This window comes from Lampetra fluviatilis, chromosome 21, assembly GCF_964198595.1.
Source record: "Lampetra fluviatilis chromosome 21, kcLamFluv1.1, whole genome shotgun sequence".
In the NCBI taxonomy this organism is placed as follows: Eukaryota; Metazoa; Chordata; class Hyperoartia; order Petromyzontiformes; family Petromyzontidae; genus Lampetra; species Lampetra fluviatilis.
The window spans coordinates 5,522,048-5,544,827 of record NC_136295.1 but is presented as its reverse complement, the minus strand read 5'-3'; the positions used below and the strand labels follow the sequence as shown (position 1 = coordinate 5,544,827).

The following is a 22,780-nucleotide window of genomic DNA, read 5'->3' as shown; positions in this document are numbered from 1 at the left end:
ACTGCTTGGATGTTGAGAGGGTGAAACTGGCTTAGTGTTCCCCGATCAAGCACAGATGCTCTTGCGAAGGTAAAGCTAGCAGTCCATGGGCAGGGTAGATGCCTGCAACTGAAATACTTTTATGCACTGGTGTGTCCGGGAGGTCAGAACCTGCTTGCGTGCAACCTAGCAATCGCTAACCACCTCCAGGAGGAATTCCAAGGTGGCCCGTTTGAGTGTCTGTTAAGGTGCACTGATCAGCCATTTCGAATATTTACCATCAAGTGACCTATATTCCAGCGGTTCAGCCCCCCATTCTTCGAATGCTGTCGAGGGCAATGTGCCAGCTTGAATGTCTCCATTGCAACTTGGGTGTTGGATGTCTTCACACAACCACATTGAGCCCATGGCCATGACAGCTCTTATTGACTCAAGACTATTTCCTAGTGGCCATCGCATTGGCCAGGATCGAGGAGCTCCAGCTCGTCTTCCCAAGTCATTCAACTGGACAAGGTGCTACTGAGAATATCACATCGGTTCCTACCAATGGTGGCGCATACTGACATGCCTGCTGCCGATTTTTGTCCGAACTATGGAGGATGCTGCACACGTTGGATGGACCAGTGGTGAAATTGTACCTGCTGATGGATAAGACTGGTGACTGAATAGATGGCCATAACATGGAGTTTTTTTTATCTAACTGTTGCTAAAGATAACCTTAGGCTGTAAAAAAATACACCATGTACTGTAGTGGAAAACAAGTTAACTTAATCTAAATCAAATATCACACATGCAAAAAGCAGCTTTACCATTTAATGGCTTTCAAAATAATATTCAGTTTAAAGTTTGGCTGGCCATTAACACTTACCATATCATGACACGTATTTATTTTATTTACTCCAATGGTCCCATTGTTCAAAGACTTCTATAAAGTATTCATATAGCAGAGATAGCTTTTATTCATCTGGAAGCACATTTACATATTCCTACAAAGTATGTTAAGCAGACTCAAAAGAAGGAATTGTGAGTGCTAATATTGACTTTAATATTGAATCGTTGATTTAGCATAACAGACTGCAATCGCATTAGTCACACAGGCATATCGTATGTGAAAATGCATCAAGTATCACGCAGTTTGCATAAACAGCAAAGCTGCACCTCTACCTATATATAGTTAGTGTGGTGCTTCTCTTCATTTCACTTCCTCTACAGGCTCCATCATAGCTCAAATTTAATCACAGACACTTAGCAAAAACAACAAGACAGCAACTGTCACCCACCTCGCCTCCTTTCAGTAAAGGCATTCAAACTCACCGCTGTTTTAACTGCAACTCAAGGGAGCAGCAGCAGCAGCATGTCACAAGTGAGACAAGCCTCATACAGACAAGTCAACCGCACCGAGAAACTCCGGATGCACATACATGCCTACTTCTTGCCAAGGCTCCACAGAGCGTCCAGCTTGCTCAGTGGGTCATCAGGCCTCTCTGGGGCCTGTAGGCCCCCGCCAGCCTGCGGGTGCGTGAAGCTTTGCCGAGTGATTTTCTGCCTCCCCCCCTTGATGTTCCCATCGAGCGTGAAAGCCTCGGGGCTGAGAGTGGCCAACAGGTCCAGCGTCGAGGCTCCGCTGACATCGCCGACCGCCCCCTTGGCTGCAGCTATGCCAGGAGCGTGTGATGCTTGACGCCCGACACCATTGCTACGTGGCTCACCAGATCGTGCTGTCTCGGCTCCACCGTTAGTAGACTCAATCGCAACCGACGATGGCGCCGGTGTTGGGACGGCCTTGATCGTTGTGGGACCATCCTCCTGAGCGCAAACAGCAGCAGCGGCAATGTCGCCGTTTTCTGGTGGGAGAGGTGCGTCGACAACTACCTCGTCGGCAGTGCATATCGTCGTTGAGGTGTGCGGGGGATTGCCTTCGCTTGAGGGGGTCGAGGGAGTGGCCACTGCTGGCTCTAGGGAACTCTGCGGAGGAGATGGGCAGGTCTTTATGCTGAGCCGCGCCACCGTGGCCTGGATGGAGCTGAAGGAGAGGTCACCACCCAGCACTATGTCCTGGGAGTCCTGCCGCACTGGAGCTGGCGCCTGCTGGGGGACCCATGTGGGGAAACGCAAAAAGGATGGACGCGGGAACAGGTGTTGTTAAGCTTGAATCGGTAGGAGCCGTGTTGAGCTAGTGTTGACAACTTGTTGTACACAGGCACTACGAGTAATTATATTATCATTGTGAGCCAATCTCAATTCATTGTTGGCATTGTCTCAGATTCACTGTGCTACACAGGCAGGTCACCCATTTGGCTGCCTTGCTCCAATATTCAGTTGTTCCTGGGCTGCCCCCTAGTGTTTCAATCAGAAATTACAGACAAGGGCCTGGGTGGAGGCCTTAGGTAACTGCATATGAAAATTGCTTATTTTACCCTGATTGGTAATTAAAAATCCAACTCTCTTGTCTCCATCATGGGAAATGGACAACAGACAAGTGATGTAAAATTTAGATTTAAAGCTTTCGTGATTGCAGGGAGTCATTGGAGCCCTGTCTTTCAGACAGCTCTGTCTTCACCTGAGGATGGCTGCTTGTGTTGTGGTCAAAACGTCGTGAGAATTTTATTTTAATGTTTTATTTTTATTATTTCCCTTTTCCGTGACTTTACTGAAAGAACCAAGAAGATGAGACAAGTGATGGTTATGCATATTGGTAATTGCACTGCATTATGGCTTACACAAAGGCAGTGGTGCCTCCAACAGGGCAATGGCACCCACAAACATTATTTTAGTAGGTATGGCCCACTGAGCTATATAGCTTATTTTTCATAAGCGACCTGGCCACAAATGATAGCTCAACGAAGTGGTTTATCACGTGGAAATTAAAAGCAGCCAACAACTCTTTAAACACACGTTTCTAAATCTTCCGCGCCGTACGTAGCCAACTGCCTGAGTCTGAGGTTATGGTACCTTCTGGCTGGTGGTGACTGGGTGCTTCGGGGCAGCGACGCCGCTCACGTAGATGCCGTGCCGCTGCAGGACCTGCTCCGTGTGCCGCAGCACCACCTCGTAGCAGAAGCGCAGCTGAAGCTGATGGAGAGCGCACAGATGAACACTTTAAGCAACTGCTCGCAGCGAGAGTAATTTTTGCCAGAGTAAAATTGGATATGGTGTCAGCCATCATGCCCAATGGTAACGTCCGAGTACCATAATGAAAAAGACAACGGTTCATTATCATGGTTTGTATTTTGGCAAACTATGCACCCGAGCAAAGTAGCTGGACATGATGGATCGAATAATAAATCAATGTGGATGATGCAGATTTTTTTTACTCCAAAGCACGCTAGGTTGTAAGGAGGCGAGGAGATTGTAGTAGAGCAAGTGGGTTTTGTTAAACCCATCTGTATGGACCTTGAGCATTATCTCTTCATATGCATGGGTTTTCCCATATGCCTGTGTCCTCTGAAATGAAAAATACTCCTTGAAATTGAATTAGCCATTGCAGGAAAACAGTCTTCATTATTGATTTAAGTAAAATATGAATTAAATATATCATGAAGCTCCGGTCATCCCACAGTGGCTTTTAGCTAACCATCGAACAAAGGTGGTCACTACATTGCGCGCTTTCAGATGCACTACTGCGGCTGTCTGGAATGCTCTTTCTTTCAATATTAGGAAACCGCTGGAGATCTGCACTTTTAAATCGAGATTGAAAACAATTTGTTTAAAACTGATTTTTGTGTTTAGTTTGTTGTCCTTCCCTCACACCTCCAATGAGTACAGTTGGCTACAAATGGGTGCAAAAGACATTCAACATACATACATACATAAACTCTGCATTTAGCAAATGTTATATATTGTTCATCAATCAGTCATTCAAAAGGAAAGCCTAATTGAATATTGAGATTCTTTTTCAGGAGGGTCTACATAGTAATGCTTCGCCAATCCCATATTTGAGCAGCTTGCAATTAGGATGAATACCAGAGAAAACAAACACCATAAGAGGGACTATGAAGATCAGCAATTCACTTATTCAATTGCCATCTACTGGCCACCTTGCAGCCTTAATCTGATCTACTCTCAGATTACTGTTGTGATTTTAACGTTCTGCAGTCACCTTTTCCTGGATCATGTGCTTGCGCTGCTGTCGCATTCGCCGCACAAGTGGCATCAGGTCGGGCAAGCCCTTGCCAGCCTCCACCTCCTGCACTGCCGCATACGCCAGGCAGAAGGCGCCCGTCCGGCCCACACCCGAGCTGCACACATGACAGTCGCCGACTCAATTCACTTCATCATTTACTTCAGTACCCGATTCACTCACCCACACAATAAAACAGTCACTCAATGACTAAATCAGGCACTCATTCTGACACAAGGGTGCATTCGATCAAGTCATCCCCATATGAATTAACTTAATACATTCGCCCGTCGCTCAAACAATAAGGCACTCAAAACGTGGCTCAGCTTAGGATTAAGCTGCTCAGTTGCCTCCAAAGACACACGAGTGGCTCGGCCATGGCTTGGTTCAGGCTCAGCTCAAAGAAATACTGTGCAGCAAGACTGAGACCATAATCAGAGCCACCTGAAGTTAAACATGGCTTTCAGCCAGAGCCAAGCCAAAGCCGAGTTGCAACTAAAAATACGAGCCTAACTCCCTTTTACAAATTGTCAATCAATCAATTACTCAACTAAGTCACTTATTCAGTCAGTAAGTTTACTCAATTATCAGTCATTCGTACACCAAATTATTCGCTCAACAAGTTAGCCACTCAATCTTTAAATGAGTCATTAACTAAACCCCTTAATCGTTCAATCTCTTATTCCATGCCAGATCAGTTAATAATGTATCACTCTCAGTCACGAAATTCTTCATTCACTCATATAATCAGTTAACCGGTAACCCAGTTTCTAATAAGCAGTGCATAGCGTTTATCGTATCTATGCAATTCACATAGAGGAACTCGTACCTGCAGTGCACAACTATCGGCATGTGCAGAGGCCGCTGGTGGAGGTAGTGGCCGTGCACCTCGGCGATGAAGTTCAGCAGGCTGCTGGTGCTCTCTGGCAGGCCCCTGCAATATCGTGTTGATTGACATAAGCATTCAGCATCGTTGAGGGAAACTATTTAACTTATTGCCCCTTGAGTACGTGATTGACATTCAAATTCATAACTTATGCGAAAAAAAACTATTAAAATTTTTCTATCAGTTGAAAATAAAAACTTATCTGGGAATAATAAAAGAACTCACACTAATTTTAACATAGTTTCACGAGCTACGCCACCAATATTGTCCAAAGTGGAGTAAATCTTGTACCATTTTAACTTTCTTTATCACCATAGGATTGCTAATAGTCCTCTATATATCCATCAGGCCTGGTTGCACCATTGCTTTCACTTGACTCAAATCAGAAGGTTGCGGAGTTCAGATCTCCGTTGGCCGTAGGGATAAAATTATAATCACAATGTAACAATGTAAAACGCACGATACGTGCATCGTGGTTTTAATATCGAAGTATTGACATATTTGCGGCAACCACACTTAATACCCAACAAATGTTACGCTTCTCACCCCGTAGCGATTGCGTGCTTTCAGATGCGCTTCGGCGGCCGTCTGGAACGCTATTCCTTCCGATATTAGGAAGCCACTCGAGCTATGCACTTTTAAATCTAGATAGAAAACGAATTTCTTGAGAACTGATTTTTGTGTTTAGTTTGTTGTCCCCTCCCCCCCCCACACATCCGATGAGCATAGTTGGCTACGTACAGTGCAAAATAAGTAAAAAAAATACATACAGAAACAAGTGAGCGGTACCCTCCCATGCCCGTGCAGCACTCACAACTCCGGCCAGCAGTGATAATGCAGATGCACAACCGTCCGGGTCAAGCTCTGTCCCCGCAGCTTGAGAGCGAACATGCGCTCCGTGTACGACGGCGCCACCTTCTGTGAGGTGAGCGACACCATCACGATTCCCTGCGCCATCTGCTGCCCCTTCTCCGTTGGGAAGTAGCGCAACACACGCTGCTGCAGGGTGGGAGATGCGAAGATGAGACATGAATTCCACACCTGCCATCACTGCTCGTTACTCAAAGGCCTGGCATTTAATCCGGTGAAGCAATAGGTTTTTTCAGTGCGCTTGAATAACCATCAGAAGGAACTGAGTTCAAATCTTGGTCAAGGGTTGACTTAGTTCATCATCCCTCTGGGGTCAATAATTTTTGTATTAATTTAGGCAAACTTAACAGTGTTGATTTGGCGCTTTCGTGACAGCAGGAATTACTCTTTGGTTATTTCGGTAAAGTCACGTAGAAAGAGAAAATAATAAATTAAATAATAGCATACGATGTTTCGATTGCAACACAAGCAATCATCATCAGGTACAAATGAAATAGAAAACAAAACCTAGTAAACTTAGAAATATAATGCAATACAAATTAATCTCTCTCTTAAATTTAGCAATCTTTGGAAGAATGTAATCAACCAGGTAGGGTTGTTGACTGTTATGTTAGCCGACTATCTGTGTTGTATTGCATTATATTTCTAAGTTTACTAGGTTTTGTTTTCTCTTTAATTTGTACCTGATGATGATTGCTTGTGTTGCAATCGAAACGTCATATGCTATTATTTAATTTATTATTTTCTCTTTCTACGTGACTTTACCGAAAGAACCGAAGAGAAACTTAACAGTGACCATGCACTAAAAAGAATGATAACCACCATAGGCATAAGCATAGTTTCACCACTGGATCAAAGCCATGATTAAGAAGAGCACTGCCTCATGCTCACCTGAGCAGACAATGCTTTTGTGTGTAAAAATTTACCTTTACAGTGTATATGAATACATTTATTCATCAAGGACTATCAAACTGCTATTTTTGTATGCAATTGCAGTCATCCGTTTTAAAAGACGTCAATTCTCAGCATAAGGTTAAAGAGCTGATGAAATGTTTTTCATCGAGAAATAGGTTTTCACGTCAGCAATGATCATCATCACTCAATATTATCAGAGCTATTACCATCACAATCATCACCACCGCTACTGACACACTCATTCTCACTGCCACTAACAAGATAACCATTACACAGCACGAAACAATCCGTCTTTGTTCGATCTCATGTACCACGTTAAACAGTATGCATCTCTCCAGTTGCTAAAACTTCCCAATTGCTTTTGTGCACGTGCACTGGGCAGGGTGGGCACTGACCTTCTCCAGCTCTGGCTCCGACACCAGCATGACGATGATTGCGATCTTCTGCTCGTACACCATGAGCCAGAAATCAGCTGCAGTGGTCGCCAGCGGTGCTTGCGTGGCGATGATGCGGGGACAGTAGGCAGACAGCTCCTCAATCATGCTGGCGTTTATGTAGTCATCCTTGCCGGACGCCAGCACAACGCGGTTCTTGTCAAAGGGCATGAAATCAGGGTTCCGGTTTTTCATGGTGTAGCACCTGGCGATGGAGATGGAGAACGACCGCACATCCTTCTCCTGCAACTCTTGCAGCTCCTTCCACTTGCGTTCGAGCAGCGTGATACCACCGCCATCCGGAAGGCTTTCCATCGATTCCACCATCGCCTTGAATCTCTCCGTCTCCTTCACCAGTCTCCGCAACAGATCTTGCTGCACAAATGGATCCCTCTCAATGATCTTCACCCCTTTGGCCACCATGTCAGCTCTGGTGGGCTGCAGCAGCGGCTGGGAGTTGCGTGTCTGCAGGCTCGACTGCTGCCCATCAAATGAGGTGGAGAGCAGGTCATCCGTGGCCGAGCTCTGCCGCTGATAGGGGCCGTGTGAACCAGTACCAGAAATCTGGATAGAGGAGCTGCCGGTGCCACTGCTACCACCACCACCTGCACCGGACAAAGCTGTCGTTGAACCCGGCAATGCTGGCCTCGTGTTGGGAGAAGAGGGGGTGGCGTGTGAGGGTGCAGTATGAGATGTTATTCCTGCAGATTGCTGGGAGGTGCCCAACGGCTGGGGCAAGTTGGCAGGGGGTGGTGTGGTACTGGGGAGGGGAACACCGCTCACCGGCGGTAGAGGTGCGGTGGTGGCCGTCGATGGGACTATACCACCCAGCGGTGGAGGAGTGGGCGTGGGAGCAGGATGGAGCGTTCCAATGGGTGGTGGGGTTGGGGTGGGTGCTGGGTGAACCATGCCGCTGGCTGGTGAGGAAGGCACTGGCGTCGGCCGTAATACGGCCCCAGGAGCCGGAGGGAATGCTTGAAGCTGTGCGTTGCTGATGGGAGGTGTAGGGGTTAGAGTGGGGTGAATTATCCCCCCCGTGACTTGACTCTGTGCTGCAAGTGGCATAACCCCTGGCTGTGTGGGGGCATGCTGGGATGTACCAGTGGACGGCATCAAGGGGGAAATTCCAGCAGATAGGGTCACTTGCGTGGGGTGGATAGAGCCGGGGTAAAACACAGGCTGAGCAGTTTGGGATGAAGACACCGGGATTGGTGGATTAATTTGATGTTGGAGAGGATGGGCGTTCGAGGGCTGTGCATGAGGCATGTTGAACTGTCCGCCCTGCGGATTGTGCACGCTGGGTTGTACGTGCTGGTACGCGGCTGGCCCTTGCTGACCCTGCTGAACCGCAGGGCCCAGGTACGTGTGGCCCTGCTGGAAGTTGCCACCGCTAGGAGCTGCTTGATGCTGCGGTGCATAGCTGCCCATAGGCAGGGTCCCTGGTGCCACGTGCGGTGGGAGAGGACCGGCTGGATGAATTGCACGCGCATCAGTTGGGTTCACCTGCCCTGTGCCCGGTTGAGCGACAGTGTATGGATACGGCTGGGAGCCAGCGCTAAGAGCAGCTGGGCGAGGTTGAGCATGTGCTTCATGCTGGGGAGCGACCATGCAATGTGGTGCCGGTCCCAGAACTTGGTATGGATCAGTTCCAGGCAAAGGTGCACTCCCTCTAAACTGACCAGGAAGCGGAGTGCCGTGCCCATACTGCACCAGCTGTGGCTGTGAGGACACGTGCAGGGGCGACTGCATGTATGGCGCATGTGCCCCATGCGCCATGTGGGCTTCTGCTGGCGTCGCCTGCCGGTAGCCACCCTGTCCTGGTGTCGGTTGCTGCTGCGGGAGCGGGTAATGCTGATTGTGGGGTGCACTCGGGTAACCACCCTGTGGAGGAGCCGTGTACTGTGGGTGCCGCACAGCATCTTGGTACGGTGGAGGTACGTGGTAGGGGTAGGCTGGCAGGCGAGCAGGAGGCTGCATGGGGCCGTGTTGATAGGGCACGGAAGTAGCCGGGGCAAAGCCCCCGCCTGCGAGGCTCGTGGGCAGCGAGGACTGACCACCGGCAGCCACAGGGGGAGCTTGGGGGCCTGCATAGGGGGATGCGAAGGGGGGCACCGAAGGCAGGGACCCAGAGGAACCCATAGTTGGGTGGGGCCCATTGTCATATCTGGGCCCAGCAAAATGCTGGGGTGTCCCCGGGTGTAGAGGCTGTGCGTATCCAGGGGAGAAAGCCATCTGTGAACCAGTTGCAGCTGGATATGTTGGCAGGTTCGGGGATGGAGCTGAGGGTCGCTGTTGCGCCCTATCCCTGGGTCCCGGGACTTGAGGTGTGTGACGAGGCGATGTGTGGTGGAATGGCGGGTGTGCATAGTTGGCGTAACGGTGGGCTGAGTTAAGCCGAGGCAGTGAAGCCTCCTCCAGGGCCGTGTCGGCCATTATTAACCGCAGCACATCTGGTGGCAGGCTCTTCAGGTCCTCCGGGAGGTCGGACATATCGATATCCCCCCCGGTGTCGGGAGGAATGCCAAAGTCAGGTTTGTCTGGCTCTCTCATGGGAGGCTTAGGGGCTGTAGGGCGAGGAGGTGGTTTCTTTTTACTTTCCCTGAGGAACAATGACATGAATGCAAGTTATAATTCTCAAAATCATACATTACATTCACCATTATCATCACTACATGTTGTCTATTGAAACCCCAAGTCAACCTTCATTCTTGCAGAAGGTGACTTCACCGCTGCTGCCCAAATTTTCTGGAATTACAACCCATCAGTGATCTGCAGTGTAAATCCCTCTGTCCAACTTCTCTGCCAATAGTTGTCTATGTTTCCCCATAATACACATCTAATCATATTGGACAGCATCTTGAAATGTAGTTACAATTAGACTATATGTACATTTTACTTGCATTTTATCATTTTCACTTGTGATAATGCAGATCAATTCGTATTTTCTTATGTCGCTATTCATTAAACAAGCATTACTACTGGATGCATATATAAATATCAATACTTAATCATGTGGCCAGGATACAGGTCATTAGATGCAGAGCAGGCCTCCCATTTGTATGAGATTGAGTGGATAAGTCATAACTCTTACATGTAGAATTGAGGCAGCATCCTTGCTCAGGGGGCAAATCACTTTGCATCCAAGTTGGGGAAGAGTTATGTGGCAACAATTGTTACCGAATGACTTCAATCGTTACAGAAGAACCTGTCTAAAACTAAAGTTTCAAATTCGATAAAAAAAACTCTGTTTTCTGCATATTTTCGCACTTTTCCATTACACAAGTCCACCCACCTTTCCAGGATCTTCTGCCTCTCTTCGTCCTGCACACGGCACACGGACTTTGCACGCTGTAAAAGCTTGGTCACTTTCCCCTCCAGGTCCTTGTAAAAGTGAATTCCTTCCTCCGACTTCTTTATCAAGTCCTCATAGGCATCGTACGATGAGACCAGCGCCTGCACTGCATTATTCCATCTGTAAAGTACAGTGAATTATAATCAGAAGTGTATTTGCCAAGTAACACCCATTGAGTTAAGGTGCTCATTTTCAAGGGAAATTGGGTTGGCATACAATAAAGCATTCCAAAATTACAGATGAAAAAAATTACAAATAAACTTCATAGCAATTGTTGGAAAATTACATTCACACTTAAAATTGAATGATTTTAATAGTTTAAATGAGGGCAGAGATGGTAAAATGGAGATGTCAAGAGACACAACTCAGTGGTTCCAAAACTTTGGGGCAGCTACATTAAATGTTTGTGATCCAAACTGTGTGTGAAACTTAGGCACTATTAAGAGAATCAGACACGTGTTGCAGATTTTTTGGATTATCTAATGGTAATAACAGGTGAGACAAAGAAAGAAATATATGGACAAGAGCCTTGTACATCTTATTATTTGGCTGATGTAGATTCACAGCAACAACTAAAATGTTACATTCAGGTGGTTAAGCCAGACAATGGCATCAGAAGCAGCAGAGTGTATCGCTTTGATGTCTCCTTCGTATTTGTGGATTGGGCGATGCATCATTATATGTTGTATGGTCTGTTCTGGATGACTACAGTCGTACACTGAAAAGTTTATATTTTTCCACTTATACATCAAGTATTCGCATCTGCCATGGTTTGTGTGGATGCAGTTTAGGGTAGACCATGAACTTCATGGAAGATCAAACCCATGGATCTTCTGCGTTGGGTCTTTCACAAAGTGTTTGCGAGTTCTTTTGAATGCTATTCAGCTCTCCAAGCTTCATCGGGGTTGAACCCACATTGTTTAAGGTTACGCGCATGGGTCCAATAAGGATAGCAAATGAAAATAGTCCAGTGAAAATGTATTTTGACGTCTAACAACATTTTCCCAGCCATGGCATAGAGGTCACAGTGATGTATCTCATATGGACTATCAATTGCGAATCCTAATGTTAACAAATCACAACCTATCCTTTTAGGTATATATGCAAATAAGGGCCAATTCGAGACGTTTATCTAATTTTCAATAGAACAAAGTCTCCCTTCTTCAAGCAATGACAAGGCACTTGGCCAGTACTGGAAAGTAGTTTGCTAACTCCTGAGGAATTATGGACTAAGTCGGCTCCTGAATATTCTTTATTGCGAGCCAGAATCCCTAAACATACATGCCTCCCAGCTGAATAACTGTAATTACTTTAGACGATTAGAATGTTTCATGTTTTATTTACACTGAACATGTTACACATGCTAAGCATGAACAGTTGCACTCACTTGTCGTCAGCTTCCTCTGATGCTTTCCTGACCAGGGCATACTTGGCGTTGGCATCTGTAAGGGCACGCAAGATATTCTCCTGGGCGCTGAGATTCTGGTCAATGTACACCTTGAGTTGATCGTACTTCTTCATCTCTTTGGTGAACAACTCCTTAAAGTCAAAATGATACTTGATTAGCCTGATCGACATATGGAAAAGGGTTCGATAGCGAGCAGTTATTAAAGCCAACATGGTGCATAAAGTGTTATGTCCATACCTACGCCCAGCCATACACATCACTGCAGAGCTCATGTTGACTACACCACTTATTTTAAGCCATGCCAGCTTTCAAGAGGTTTTTCCCAGATGCAGTGAATGTCACTGGTGATGTGCAATGTTTGAAGTTGAAGCTAGGTTTCCAGGATTGTAGTGGTGTTTCTAACCATTGCAACAACAACCGCTATTCGCCACTAAGTGGCGGTGACGTCACTACGACGCTTGTGCCAGGCTATGTGCACGTTGAGGCCACGTCAAGTGAACCATTGCACCACCACTCTCACACACAGTTCTAAGGCTATATGGGTGGGTTCTGGTAGAGAACACCTACTGTGGCCAGCAAAACACATAAGTAGTTGGTATGGCCAGGACTATACCCTACAACACACACTTGTACACAACAGAGCAACGGACAACAAGTTCAGTCCATCTAACAGACGTACTGCAAATCACAATCCAACTATAAATCCTTTATGCATGGCTTCTACTCTTTGGCTGCGGAGTGGTCTCTTTACAAGCACAGACGCGTGTAATTATTGGACACCGGCTGTGCTGCACTGTCACCCACCCGCACGCTGCCAGGTGCCGCTGTGACGAGCACGCCTGTGATGTCGTCGCCCTGCACCATATCACGAATCTGCTGCTCCAGTGTCGTGCGCTGCTCACGCATCTCCCCCACCTTGCGCAGCATCTTCTTCAGGTTGTCACCTACAGTCTCGTCCGCTGCACCCCACATACACACGAGAAATTCAGCCACAGCATTGTATAGGATTGTGTAGGATTCTTGCTTTATTTATATTGACTCATTAGTAAGCCAGTGGCTGTGTCTGTCAGTAAGCTGAGTGCAGAGCTCATCGGTAAGCAGAACATACAAGGATGCCACAGCTGTTGAAAAGTGAGGGCTTATTTGTACTAAGGTCTTTTGATGAAGCAAGGTTCATGGTTAAACCAGGGTTCATTAGTTACCTGGGGGTGTGTGTGTGCAGGACTTGCCTGTGGTGGTGGTGGGTATGGGTAGGGCAGCGCGGAGCTGGTCGAGAGGACCGCTCATGAGACGAAGATTGCTGATGTGTAGGTTCATGGCTTTGCGTAGCTCCATGTTGGTGACGCTCGCCTTTTGGTGTGCCTCCATGTACTTGCCCCACTCCTTGCTCATCTCCTTGATGATGTTAGACAATGGCCTAGGTCCAATAACCTCCTAGAGATGATGGGCATAGGAGAGGAGTGTTGAGATTAATTGATACTTTCCGAAGTCAAGTGAAAGTTTCCCTCTGTAGAAATAAATATTAAAGCAGCACTCTGTTGGTATCCCTGAGCTTGTGGTGGTAATTTCACCTTCTCATGGCAGAGCTCACTTCCTACACAAGTTGGCCAGATGCTTTTCCACAAAGTGGTACTAATATTATTGACCACAACGAAAATAGACCGAGTCAGCCTCCACCCACAATTTGAAATAACACATTTTTATTACGAGTTACACACTAACCAAATAATACAAATGTACTCAGACAATCCAAAACACACAATTGTTTAAAAATAGATAACAAGCCAATTTAAACACATCCTCGGGAAATATGTATCCAGAGTATGATTTACTGAAAAAGCGGAAATCGGAATCTGGTACTAGTAGGTACATAGAAACACTGCATATAATAAACAGAATTTAGGCACATACACATGATTCAATTTTTTTTATGTAAAGCGCAGCTGTGTCTTCGTACGATTCGCTGTGGTTATAGAGGCTCACGCTGTCCATGTGTGCATGGGAAGCCCTAACCTGGCAGATGTTCTCACTCTTCTCGTCCTCCTCAAGCTGATCCTCGATCTCCTTCAGTGAAGCCTCAACGTCTGTGAATACGCTCGACAGTGCTACACACCCAAACACAAAGGTCCTGCAATTAGTCGGATACACACGAGTGGCAAGGGCTGTTCGTGAGCACATACGAGAGCTAACACAAGAACTGAGGGAAATGCAATGCCCCACCCGGATGGCTACCTTTGTTGCCCTCAATTGCTGGCAACGATTCCAGGTACCCATTTAAGGCTTAGTTAATCTTGGGAAGGCCCAGGACAAGTTCAGATAACAATGTTACTGTTGATGTGCATGTTTGGAAATTTAATCCAGGTGATAGTGGTGCAATGACTACTACAAAACAAAAATCCCCTGTATAGTCTTAACAGACTGTTGGAGCAAGTGCTGTTAGCAAGCACCTATGAAGGTTGGCATGGCACATGAGGGGGTGGGTGGCCAACACCATGCCTGGCCGCCTTTGTCTCCTGAGCGACAATATTTACACACCGCACCAGGTACTCATTTGAGGCCGAGTCGACCTAGGGGAGGCCCAGGACCGGTTCAGATAATCGTCACTGGTGTTGGCTGTGAGCGGGAATCAAACCCGGGTGGACAGGTTCTTTGGTAAAAGTGGGGAGCATAGGCGTGAGAGTATAGGAGTCACAACAACAGATTTTTTTCTCCACTGCCCTCTGCTGCCCATAACATATCCACACAGCCGATAAAGCACTTTTGGTGCATAGTGGTCACCCATCAAAGTATTCAGACTAAACTCTGCTTCAATTCCGAGATGAAGAAATCATGTGCATTCTGAGTGATTTGGTCATAGGGCGGTAAATACACACACACGTTTAAGCACAGTACCAACACACAATGACTTATAAACAAAGCCATGGGGGGGGTGTTTTAGGGCCATGGAAATGAGCTTGCGTATTTCCAATATGCTAACATCTACAGAGTGCAGTATAATTGATCAGCGGTTGGATGTAAACCACAGAACGCTGGGTCAGAGTGAGTGTGCTGACCACTTGACCACCTGGCAGTGGACATGGAGATCACAGTGGTTGGTGGGATGGTTACTCTGCATGGCTTGCACGATGCCCTTGATGGCGTCGGGCCGTACGCTGAGCGCCGCGCACTTCTCCATGAGTGCCTGTGGGATGCGGTCGTATGCCGGGGGGCGCTCCAGCTGCTCCAACTCAATGCCCAGCGAGTCCATGAAATGCCTGCACAACAAACCCGGCTTAGCACAAACCACCGCCTGCCACACCACTGGCTTTAGGAAACTCAGGTTGGGTACTTAAGATGATCAATACCTCTGCAAAGACCAGTAAAATTGAATAACACTTTTGAAAGGGAGTAATATACAATGTATTCGTACAAAGATAAATCTGATTTAATAAGCAATTTATTTCAGGGCAAATCTAAAATTTGGTATTTAAACAATGATTGCTATACATCTGGCCACTCTTGCAAAAGTTGTGTAAGGATCTGTATAACAAAAGGACAAAAAAGTGACATTAAGTAAAAAGGTAACATTGCGAAAGTACTTGCTATATTAAGGTGTTCAATGATATTATGGACGGAATAAAAAATTACAGAAGTTATCTAAGTGCTACTTGAACAGCAGAAATAGCATATCAAAACATTTATTCAGATAGACTGTTAGGGCATGTGCTGTTCATAATAAAGGTTTTTGGGTTCGATCGCGTTATTTAGAAATGTGTCACAACCCTCCACCACCCAACACGGCCAATCAGCACCAATGAATCCCAGCACAGCAAAAAAAGGCATGGTGTGACCATTGCCTTTATATTCCTGGTGAAGATGTTTATACACCACACCAGGGTACCTAAAGCTGAGTAGGCTAAGGGAGGCCTACATATTTAGACAGCATTACTGCTTTCCACTATGATGAAATAAGAACAAACACACTAATCGGAGTGACATAAATCCAGCTCACTGTAGCTCCTTATTCTTTTCTTCAATTTTCTCTCCCACCTCCCGCAGCATCTTGGCCTTCTCCTCACTGTGACACATACAGGAGAGAGAATGTAAATTTACTGCTGCGTTTCTCGTGCCTATATGTGTGCTGTGCATGCCTGTATGAATATATTAATGTAATGAACAACAAGTGGTACTCGTGTATTTTTGTTCCCGATGATGCTGATATTAAAAGTGATGGTGATGCTAGGGCTTATTATGGTGTTGACGATGCCACTGGTGACAACAGTGCTTGGTCTTTTATTAATTATGTTGAACTTCTTTCGCACCGTATGTAGCCAACCACACAAATCAGAGGTGCGTCATAGCGATGACAGTGCTGGTGGTTACCTGTAGAGAGAGGAATCCTTGTGTGCCTCCATGGGCACGAGACGAGCAAGGATGTCAGGTCCGGTAACACTGGGATCCGTGGGCTGGAAAGGCAGGGCCTTTACAAGTGGTGCGCCTGTTGGTATATGTCAGAGGTGGGACAAAGTCATTGTTATGCAAGTCCAAGTCGAGTCGCAAGTCATCAAATTCATGACTCGAGTCTGACTCGAGTCCAAGTCACATGACTCGAGTCCACACCTCTGGTATATGTCATATGCACAAACTGTAACACGCACATTTACACTGCCATTTATTATGGGCCTTAAAATCTGCAGTGTAAAAAAGCAGCTAGCTTACGTAAATATGCATTTGAACTAGAGGGAGGATACCAACGATGCAAAAAGGTAAGTTTGATCTGCTCGGCTGTAAAGAATATGTTATAGTCTTGAAAAATGTGTTTCTTTGTGCTGGCACCTTAATGCAATTCTAAAAATTATTGTTATTCTCATTTAGTTAGCAAGACACCTTTTGAAAAGAATAGTAATGTACCGACTGTAATGTTGTTGAAATAAAATGTATGGAGATCAGGCTCTTGCTGGCTTATATATCCTCATCAATTTTTTCATGTATTGCCATTACTTAATGTACACTTTGTAGAACCCCTTAGCATATAATGACCGAGTTGCACCATGAAATTCATGAAAAATTCAAATTGGTCATTACAGCCTGAAACAGTAATTTGTAAACACAACGTTGGTCCATTGGGCAGCATAAAGATGGAGGCCTAATTTTCGCAATTATTGCTGAAACGAATCAACATCAACTGCCCCACCCTTTATTTTACAATGGGTCTGCTCACCATGGTTCAGTGAAACCATTATGGTGAAACGGTTGGTCAGGTCAACTCACTACCAATAAAAGTAACGGAAGATTGTTACCGCTACCACAGGTTCCATGCCACTGGTAGGGGCATAGCATTGTAGGTGTTTTTCTTCAATGGAGTCAAGCAAGAGAGGAATACAATGAGTAACACAATCTTAATTTAATGTCTCGATCCCATTTCTATTATCTTGCATTGAAATGGTAGGCACTTAAATCATACACACTGAAAATAAATAATATGAATGAAAATTACATACAATATTTATCCATAAGTGTGTTCCATGACAGTAACAAATAAAAGGCCAGTGAATGGGTCAAAAGTTAAAAATAATAATGAGAATACCTTTTACTGCTGGAAGGTTGTCTAAGCTTGGAACGCTTTCATGATAAATAAAATCATTGTCCTTCTTTGCAGAGTTATACCTGAAACAATACATGCACGTTAAGCAATGCAATAACATTCACATTCTGCCTTGCTGTCGTGATGGACTGGAATCATAAGACTGCGGCGATAACAAGTGTTCAGACTTGTTTTTCAATGAGCCTGGTAGATTCCATTACCCGAGCAGCATTTCAATGCAACGATGTCATGTAGTGTGCAACATTTTCTGAAAACATGGTTCCTGCTCTTGAGCTCTAGAATGCCAGATACCATGTCTGGTTGCCTTTGTATTCCCAGTACAGGTAGTCCCCGAGTTACGATGGTTCGACTTACGATATTTCCATCTTACGACGGCGATAGCGATACGACAAAATTGCCATCAACAACCTAACATAGTTCAAGCATGCAGACGACGGACAGAATCTTGGTGAGTACAGTACAATATGATACGTTACGATACGTTCAATGCATGTATGATACGTAGCTTTAGCGATTTCATTTTAAGGTTACCACGATACCATACGTTCAATGCATGTTAAAAGTTTTTATAGCAGATAGGATTGTTTCCTGAAAAAACTTTCTATTACATTGCAGTTCATATAGGTCGGCTAAGAATTGACCTTGTTTTTTTTTACTTTACATTTTACTGTTCAATACAGTATTGTAATTAATAAATACATACAGTATATCGTTTATACAGTACGGTACTGTAAATTGCTCTGTTTTGCGAAATTATCACCATTCTTTAAGACTACTGGGTAGGCTAAGCCATCTTCGACTTACGATATTTTCGACTTACGATGGGGTCGTCGTAACGTATCTCCATCGTAAGTAGAGGACTACCTGTACTAACATTGACACTCCACCAGGTAATCGTTTTTGGCCGAGTCTTTATAAGTGGAGTTCAAACAATCAACCACTAGGGGCATAGAGAGTTGAGCTTAGAAAGTACTTGGATTGATGGCCACCATGAAAAAGTAGGCTGCTGTGGGGCTATATTGTCATCAAAGGGCAGTGCAGCAAAATCTATTGTTGTACTGTATTATTCCCCAATGGGGAGGGCCCTCATTTAGCAGTGGATTGACAAAAGGACTTAAAAATTACATACTTTCCGCCAACAACGTCCATAGTGAACTGCAGGGCTTCGTTAAATGTTGGGTCTTGCTGGCCCTGTCGAGACGATAACAACACATTGACAATGCAAATGACTTCTATACAAATTCTAAAAACAATAGAATAGGATGGAAATATATGCAATAGCCACAATAAATTTTAGCATGCGAGCCATTAAGTGCATCCATTCATGCTGCATTTAACGTTATACTTTTGCAGTTGTTGAAATTAAAATGAGAGTATTGTGCTATTAATGTATAGATTTAAACAGTGCAGCTTGTATTTATTTGGAAATGTCAATTGTCAATTTTAATGCATTTTTCAACAAATATTGTCATAAATCAAAATTATCCCTTTCATCATATATTTTATCCTATTTTATTTACAGCCTTATGGCAATTAAATACTGGATAAAGGCCCCTCCACTCTGTATTGGTCATGGGGTTGTTTAACCATACTTACCATGTTGGTCTATGCATGCTGGTGATGGGGTACAGTGGTTATGTCCAGTCCAGATATCAGGAGCCAGTGAAAATAGCCATGGCTGGAAATGAAACTCCGGTCTAGGGTTCATTACGGAATGCGCTAACCATTGGGGTGATTGATCCCTACTAATTAACATATAGAGCAAGGTATCAGTCTGATAAAAAACTAAACAACATTCCTTTTATACATTGCAGACCATGTTCATCAACTAACCTTGGCACATTTGACAGCCTCATTCAGCTTATCCAGTGCACTCTGGTAAAATGCAAGCTGCAAAAAACGAATGCAAGTAATCATGAGACAAACCAATAAATACATTTCACAACAACCAAAGAAGCTATAGAGATTACAATTAGCAATACAACGTCACATTATATCACTATGTAACACAATTGTTGTTCCTGGGTACTAAGTGTTATTTTTGAAATTGGTTATGCCTAAAAAGTATAGAAAATGGCTATTATTCCCCAAAAACGTTGCTTTTGTGACCAGGACTTTACGTCAACGAAAGACACAAATGCACACCACGTTTTCTCATTGAAAATAGGTAAATTTCAAATTATCACTTTCCTGGTCACAAAAGCAAAGTTTGTGAGAAATAACAGCTATTTTCTGTACTTTTGAGGCATAAGCAATTAGGAAATAACACTACCCAGTGAAACATATTTTTTTGTTACAAAGTGAATTATTCACAAACACAATTAGATAAACATATGAACAATATATTAAAATTATTAGCAAACACACAGTTGTAATTTCCAGTACATTGTAGGCAACAACACTGATAATATTTACCCGCTCTCCGTACTTCTGCTGTTCATCTGCCTGCTTCCCCATGTACAGCTGCAGACATTCACAAGTGAAACATTGTTTTAGGCCCAACAATGAAGCACGTTTTCATTAAGAAGCACAAACCTACATGCAATGTCACACAATACACAAGAACTCCCAAAAATGTACAAGTGGGCACGTACATTGGCTATGCAGCTAAAGTATGAGATCTTGACTTGGATCTGTTTCTTCCACTCCTTCTGTTCTCGGCCAAGGAGGGAGGAAACCTCATGGTTCTCCAAAAAATGACACGCCTCCTTGTAGTACTCTGCCACCTGTAAATGATCAAAGACAAAGAAGACAAATGTGCAGCTTGAGCAATGAGAACTTGGAAAAACTGTGCTACATGAATGTTGAATTGATTAAAGACCATGCTTAAAATCAACTCATATCAAAGTAATTACACCCGACAAGAACCAACTCTGGAACTGGGCAATTTGGCTATTGTACTCAGCAAGACCTTTGTAAAGATATTCCTGAGTTGTGAACAGACAAATGTCAGGGTTATTTGAAGAGCTGTGTTTGCGTGGCTGAATTAAGCACAGTCACTAAATTTTATATGAGACTGCATTGGAATAGTTGATGACCAGGTCAAGATGTATTGATCCTGGTTATAAATACGAACCTCTATCCTCAAAAGAGTTGCTACGTTTACGTTGTAGGCAGAACTATGTCGTAGGCATTGGCTCCGAGCCACCCAGCCACCTTCACGATATGCATAAGCTGTATACCTGTGCACTGATGCGAGCAATGAGGAAGCTCTTGCGGTTGTCCAGCATGGACTTCTCCAGCAAACACTCCTGCGCCTGCCCCTGTGCAGACCACACGACACAAACAATGCACAGCAGATGCCTTCGCCAATTATTGCTTTATGAGACGTGTTTATACAAAATATGCACTCCGTGAAGAAAGGTAGCAATTAAAAAAAAAATAGAAATCTTCAATGTATGAAACTCTATTTATGCAAGTATGATGCTACCACACAAGCTTAATGACAATGACGTTACATTAATATAATTAATTGAAGTGCCTTTTGTAAAAAAAAAAATTCAGAGACAAGTGATTAATGAGTTCAAGAATACTGATATCCAATAGCAGCCATTACCCACTTTACTATGATTCCAATGCCATTTACATGTGCCACAAAAGGTGCACTATAATTCACTCTAAATCTGTGCTAAATTCACACACATTCAGCACACAATACAAATGCAGTTTCCACACAATGTTATGCAAAACGTGCAAAAGTTCCCATTTACGACTCGGTGAATTTTTTTCCAAATGTTTCAGTTGTTTTTATCAAGATCTGAATCCATCCCACATTGTAAAGAGACTATTTCTGGTTGAGATGCTTTGGCCAAACAGTGCCATGTGCCTCACCAGCATGAGGGTGATGTAAAGGTTGAGAATTCCCAGACTCGTGTCCGCACTGTAGGAATGGCTGAAATGGTCCCGTAGATATGTGAACGCGCCTGCCGCACACTGGAAGTGTGTGCATGACACCTTCATTCCCTGTGCAGCGGGAAAAAAATATACATGGAGAAATCACTCTCAGGGTGTCTGACCAAAATATGAACTGTTTAATGTATGGTAAGCACTACCGAGTTGACTACAGTGTGTGGTGTTTAGGAATAAGTCACACATTTGATAACTGGCAATAATAGATTAGCAAATGTTTATCCTCTATGGTCTATGCAGCAATGTAAATTACATGTGACGATCAAACATATGCATGAATTAAGATAAGAGAGTTTAACACATAGGCTTTCGTGACTTATATCATCCATTATAGATTTTTTTGGGTTAGATCACGTAAATATAAATGTGCCATACTCTTTGGTTCTTTCGGTAAAGTCACGTAGGTGAAAATAAAAATACAAATTAAATGAAAATAACTCAATTAAATCACGATGTTTCGGGCGCAACACAAGCGTCCGTCATCAGGTGGGGACAACCAACAGCGAAAACATGAAACTTAAAATCTAGAATATAAATGTGCCGTTAAACCCGCCACCACCTGACAAAGCCAATAAGAAAGGTTTATCACATAAACAGAACATGCCAATTCGTTACTAGTATAGCCCACCAGTGTGTTGGATTGTAAATGTTGTGGATTTGCTCTCCTACACACCGGTGTGCTGTATTAGTGTAGTGACATGGAATGGGTCACTTTGGCGCATAGCGCTGATTGCTGGCAGAGAAGGGGATCTGCTGTTTTAACAGTCCTATCTGCCAGCAGGTCACGTGATAAGTGGGAGAAAGGGATGTGGGGTAAAGGTGATAAGAGGGGGCACGTGAGATAAAGCCCGGGAACCTTCTAGGAGGATCTAGAAGGGGGACGTGGCCGACGGCGGAGCGAGGTCACGCTGGATGAATAAAAGGGGGACCCACGAGCAAGGTTCGGGGCTGTTGTTTGGAGTGGATCCCGTCGTGCTGCTGGAGTCTTCGTCACCGTCTTCACCTCCTCGGTGTTGTTAGGCAGCCTGTTAGCTGTCCTGACCTGAGTGTAGTTACTCCCTGGACCTGTGAAGGCTCTAATAGAGTGCCTCCTACTATTAGTGTTTCTGAGTGACTCACTACACCAGTAACGAATTTGCATGTTTCGTTTACGTAGCAAACCTTAATAATTGGCTGTGTCGAGTAGTGTGGGTTTAACGACACATTTATATTTACACGATCTAACCCAAAAAAAAACTATATTATGGATAAGATAAGATAAACTTTTCATGAAAACGCTCATTGTGCGTACTCACGTTACCTGTGTGCCGACTGATAACTGTT

General features: G+C 44.5%; 1 protein-coding gene across 2 annotated transcripts in view; it reads right to left on the bottom strand.

The window, feature by feature from the left end:
• Positions 1 to 1,000: 1,000 nt before the first annotated feature.
• The window catches only part of PTPN23 (protein tyrosine phosphatase non-receptor type 23), a 29,362-nt gene continuing 7,582 nt past the window's right edge, over positions 1,001 to 22,780 (bottom strand). Inside the window, exons 6-26 of one of the 2 annotated variants that reach the window (XM_078865894.1) lie at positions 21,380 to 21,511; positions 20,731 to 20,811; positions 20,143 to 20,274; positions 19,964 to 20,011; positions 19,382 to 19,438; positions 18,678 to 18,739; positions 17,531 to 17,610; positions 16,327 to 16,441; positions 15,956 to 16,021; positions 15,073 to 15,218; positions 13,978 to 14,069; positions 13,194 to 13,398; positions 12,769 to 12,923; positions 11,944 to 12,095; positions 10,497 to 10,676; positions 7,166 to 9,803; positions 5,800 to 5,984; positions 4,929 to 5,033; positions 4,079 to 4,217; positions 2,932 to 3,051; positions 1,001 to 2,067 (exon numbers count right to left, since the gene is read on the bottom strand). In XM_078865894.1, the coding sequence (XP_078722020.1) occupies positions 1,405 to 2,067; positions 2,932 to 3,051; positions 4,079 to 4,217; positions 4,929 to 5,033; positions 5,800 to 5,984; positions 7,166 to 9,803; positions 10,497 to 10,676; positions 11,944 to 12,095; positions 12,769 to 12,923; positions 13,194 to 13,398; positions 13,978 to 14,069; positions 15,073 to 15,218; positions 15,956 to 16,021; positions 16,327 to 16,441; positions 17,531 to 17,610; positions 18,678 to 18,739; positions 19,382 to 19,438; positions 19,964 to 20,011; positions 20,143 to 20,274; positions 20,731 to 20,811; positions 21,380 to 21,511 (5,553 nt within the window). In that variant the 3' untranslated portion in view covers positions 1,001 to 1,404. The remainder of the gene's footprint in view (positions 2,068 to 2,931; positions 3,052 to 4,078; positions 4,218 to 4,928; positions 5,034 to 5,799; positions 5,985 to 7,165; positions 9,804 to 10,496; positions 10,677 to 11,943; positions 12,096 to 12,768; positions 12,924 to 13,193; positions 13,399 to 13,977; positions 14,070 to 15,072; positions 15,219 to 15,955; positions 16,022 to 16,326; positions 16,442 to 17,530; positions 17,611 to 18,677; positions 18,740 to 19,381; positions 19,439 to 19,963; positions 20,012 to 20,142; positions 20,275 to 20,730; positions 20,812 to 21,379; positions 21,512 to 22,780) is intronic. The other variant, XM_078865895.1, reaches the window with a different exon arrangement.